Source organism: Formica exsecta, unplaced genomic scaffold (genome assembly GCF_003651465.1).
Source record: "Formica exsecta isolate Colony F162 unplaced genomic scaffold, ASM365146v1 scaffold365, whole genome shotgun sequence".
Taxonomy (NCBI): Eukaryota; Metazoa; Arthropoda; class Insecta; order Hymenoptera; family Formicidae; genus Formica; species Formica exsecta.
This window is the reverse complement of record NW_021850897.1, coordinates 1,311,559-1,314,820: the sequence shown is the minus strand read 5'-3', so window position 1 is coordinate 1,314,820 and position 3,262 is coordinate 1,311,559. Positions and strand designations below refer to the sequence as shown.

The 3,262-nt window shown below is 27.6% G+C and overlaps 1 protein-coding gene across 1 annotated transcript in view; it reads right to left on the bottom strand.

Annotated features, from left to right (window-relative positions):
• The window catches only part of LOC115239123 (gramicidin S synthase 2-like), a 21,513-nt gene extending 18,909 nt beyond the window's left edge, over positions 1-2,604 (bottom strand). Inside the window, 4 exon segments of the mRNA XM_029813482.1 lie at positions 1,079-1,308; positions 1,481-1,699; positions 1,818-1,995; positions 2,587-2,604. Coding sequence (XP_029669342.1) covers positions 1,079-1,308; positions 1,481-1,699; positions 1,818-1,968 — 600 coding nt within the window. The 5' untranslated portion in view covers positions 1,969-1,995; positions 2,587-2,604.
• Between the last annotated feature and the right edge of the window lie 658 nt (positions 2,605-3,262).

The following is a 3,262-nucleotide window of genomic DNA, read 5'->3' as shown; positions in this document are numbered from 1 at the left end:
TTATATTAATATAAAAATATTATATTAAGAATCATATAATTTACTATTAATAATTCAGAGTTCGGATATCTACGATCAGTTTGAGAAAAGAGAAAGTGGGAGGGAGAAAGAGAGAATACTTATAAAAAAATTCACTAAAAGAACGAGAACAAATATTTCTTATGAAGAAAAAGTTAAGTGTTAAAATTTTTAAAAAAAAGCTTTTTTATCAATTATAGAATTAATTTATTATTCTTGTAATTAAATAAAATAATTATATTATTAAGTATAATTGTCATTATTAATTACATATATAAATATAATAATTGATAATCATAAAAATATAAATATAATTCATTATTTTATTCAGCTGCTAGTTTTTTAGCCATTGTTTTCAATTCTTTCCTGGCGATTTTTCCTGAATTTGTATAGGGAAAAGCATCCAAGAATATCACTCCAGCACGAAGCTTATACTGATCCATCATGTTATTCGCCACCAAGTCTATTAATACTTGCTTCGTCACCTACACATATAATAATAATTGTATATTCTCTCAACAATTATACAAGATGTATCAAAAATCTTAATACAAAAAAATGGAAGTGATTTCTTATGCAAATGCAAGTCAACGAATATAAGAAATCACTTCCATTCGTTAGTTAAATGCGCATAAACTCAAGTGCGCGCAAAATATCTAAAACCGATTTTTTCAAAAACAAAGCCTTGTATAAAAAAATTTGATGTTTTCAATTTGCATTTATATAATAAATTGCGTCCATATTACTTGCATCGCGATTTCTGATATCCTTTGTATAATTAATATTTAAATTAACTTACATGTATTAATCTAAGACATATTTATTATATTAATAAAAGAAATTTATACACACATGTTTATTCTAATATGTTTAAAGAATCAAAAGAAACAAAAAAAAATCTTAGAAATAAACTTATTAAAAATTGTATTATATACATATATATTAAAATCTTTAAAGAAACTATTTGAACGATTTACAAAACTTTTCAATTCGCGATTGCTAAGGTATTATTTCATAGAATCTTGCTCATTAATGTCTTATAATTGCAACAAGATTGTACCTTTGCACCGGGTCTTTTAGTAACATAAGCAAGAGGATGTTCATTATCTGTTGCATGAAGCACTCCTATTACTGCAACTTCTAATACAGCTGGATGTGACGATAAGACACCTTCAATTTCCCCAGGTGAGATGTGATATCCTCTGTACTTTATAAGCTCTTTTATCCTATCGATAACGAAAAGTTCCCCGTCTTCATCGAAATAACCGATGTCACCCGAATGCAGCCATCCTAAAAAAATTCAAACATACTTTATGGGATATTTTATTATTATTAATCAAATGTAGGTTACATAATTTATTGACATATATAATTATTTTACATAAATAACATTAATTTAAATTAATTAAATATTACTGACAGGGTTACGCGCGTGCGCACATAAAGAGAAATGTTTTTTTACCTTCCTCGTCAATAGTATTTTTTGTCGCTTCAGGGTTTCTGTAGTAGCCATTCATCATGTAAGCCGTCTTTATCCACAATTCTCCTGGTTTATTCGGTCCAAGGATTTTCCCGTTTTCTGGATCTACGACCTTCATTTGCAAATTTTCAACTACCGTTCCACAAGACCCATCTTTATGATGCGAAAGCTGTATTGTCCCAACTCCGATTTCTGTCATTCCTAGAAACACAAGATAAGTAATCGAATTTTTACAATAAATTTTTTTATTTATTAGATATTGTTTATTATATATTAATATTATATTTATAATATTTCATTACATTAGAATGATACCTACCGTAAGTTTGTAACATTTGAACATGCGGTAAAATACGTCTCATTTCTTTTTGTGTTTTTGGCTTGATTATTGCACCGGCACAATGTATGACTTTCAAAGATGATAATGAAAACTTCTTTACATAGCCCGCCTTAAGAAATCGATTAATCATGCTCGTGCTTAGGAAAATCACTGTTATCTGAATAGCAAAATGAAAAAAAAAGATTCATGCTTTTGCAATATGCCAGTCATGTGAAAATATAAAACATGTTATGTAATTTATCGAATAAACATGCATTATAACAGTATACAAAAAGATAATATTTTTAATATTTTGAAAACTTTTGTGTGTAATTTAAATTGTAAAGTCTTAACACGTGATTTGTTGGGACGGTAGACATTTCCTATATTAATGCAAATCTTCAGATGATAAATGAGTTTAACAGCAAATTAATAACATTCTTCTAAGAGTAATAAATTTATGTAATGTTGAATACATTCAATTTCTTTGCTTAAAAAAAGCTTACTTAATTTTACCACGGATTAATTTTGTGAGCAAGTACAACATTATTTTCATATTGCAGCTTATAAAAAGATATCTATCTACAAGTTTAGTACTTCTAATATCTCTCTCAGCTATTATTGTTTTTAAATCAAAGGAAGATACAGACATATTTAAAAATATTTATTCTTATGACTTCAGAGAAAAAAATCTCTTATAAATAAAATAAATGATACTTTTGCTGCACATGCAATATTACCGCAATCTTCTCCGTTAGCTTATTCTCACCTTGTATTTTTCAATCAGTCGACAACACTAAATAAAATAAGCAATACATAGACGTGCGTTATTACACAATATTACACAATTTAACAATAAATAATAAATAAAATAGGATTTAATTAATTTAACATAGATAAAATTATATTTACTGGCTGGAATTATATTATCTCTGATTATTTATTTATTAATCGAATATAACGTAACGTTTTTTTTTAACTGTCATCGCAAAAGAACTTACGCAAATCCATGTTCTCGTCCCACGGATTAAAGATCGCGTTGACATAAATTGCCGCCAAGCAAGGCACGATGGAATTGAGATGATTTTTTGTGCACACACTGACAACATCGCCGGATTTAATTCCTTGGTCTTGTAGCCACAACGCGCATCTTACAACTTTGTCTTGTAACTCCGCATACGTAACTACTTGTTCAGTGCGTGCATATATATTGCCTGTTTATATAACGAATATTGTAGAATTAAACGCGGATGCACATTTGTATATTCTATATTTTATTGACATTAAAATAAAGGTAAATAAAGCAGAATAAAAATCTTATAAAATTAAATCTCCAATTAAATTTTAAGCAAGTTTAGCCAAATTTGTTTTATGTATTTATGTTATGTTTTTCCAAGATTAATTTTTTCTAAACCGACGAATAGATCTATGTTATCTATTTTATA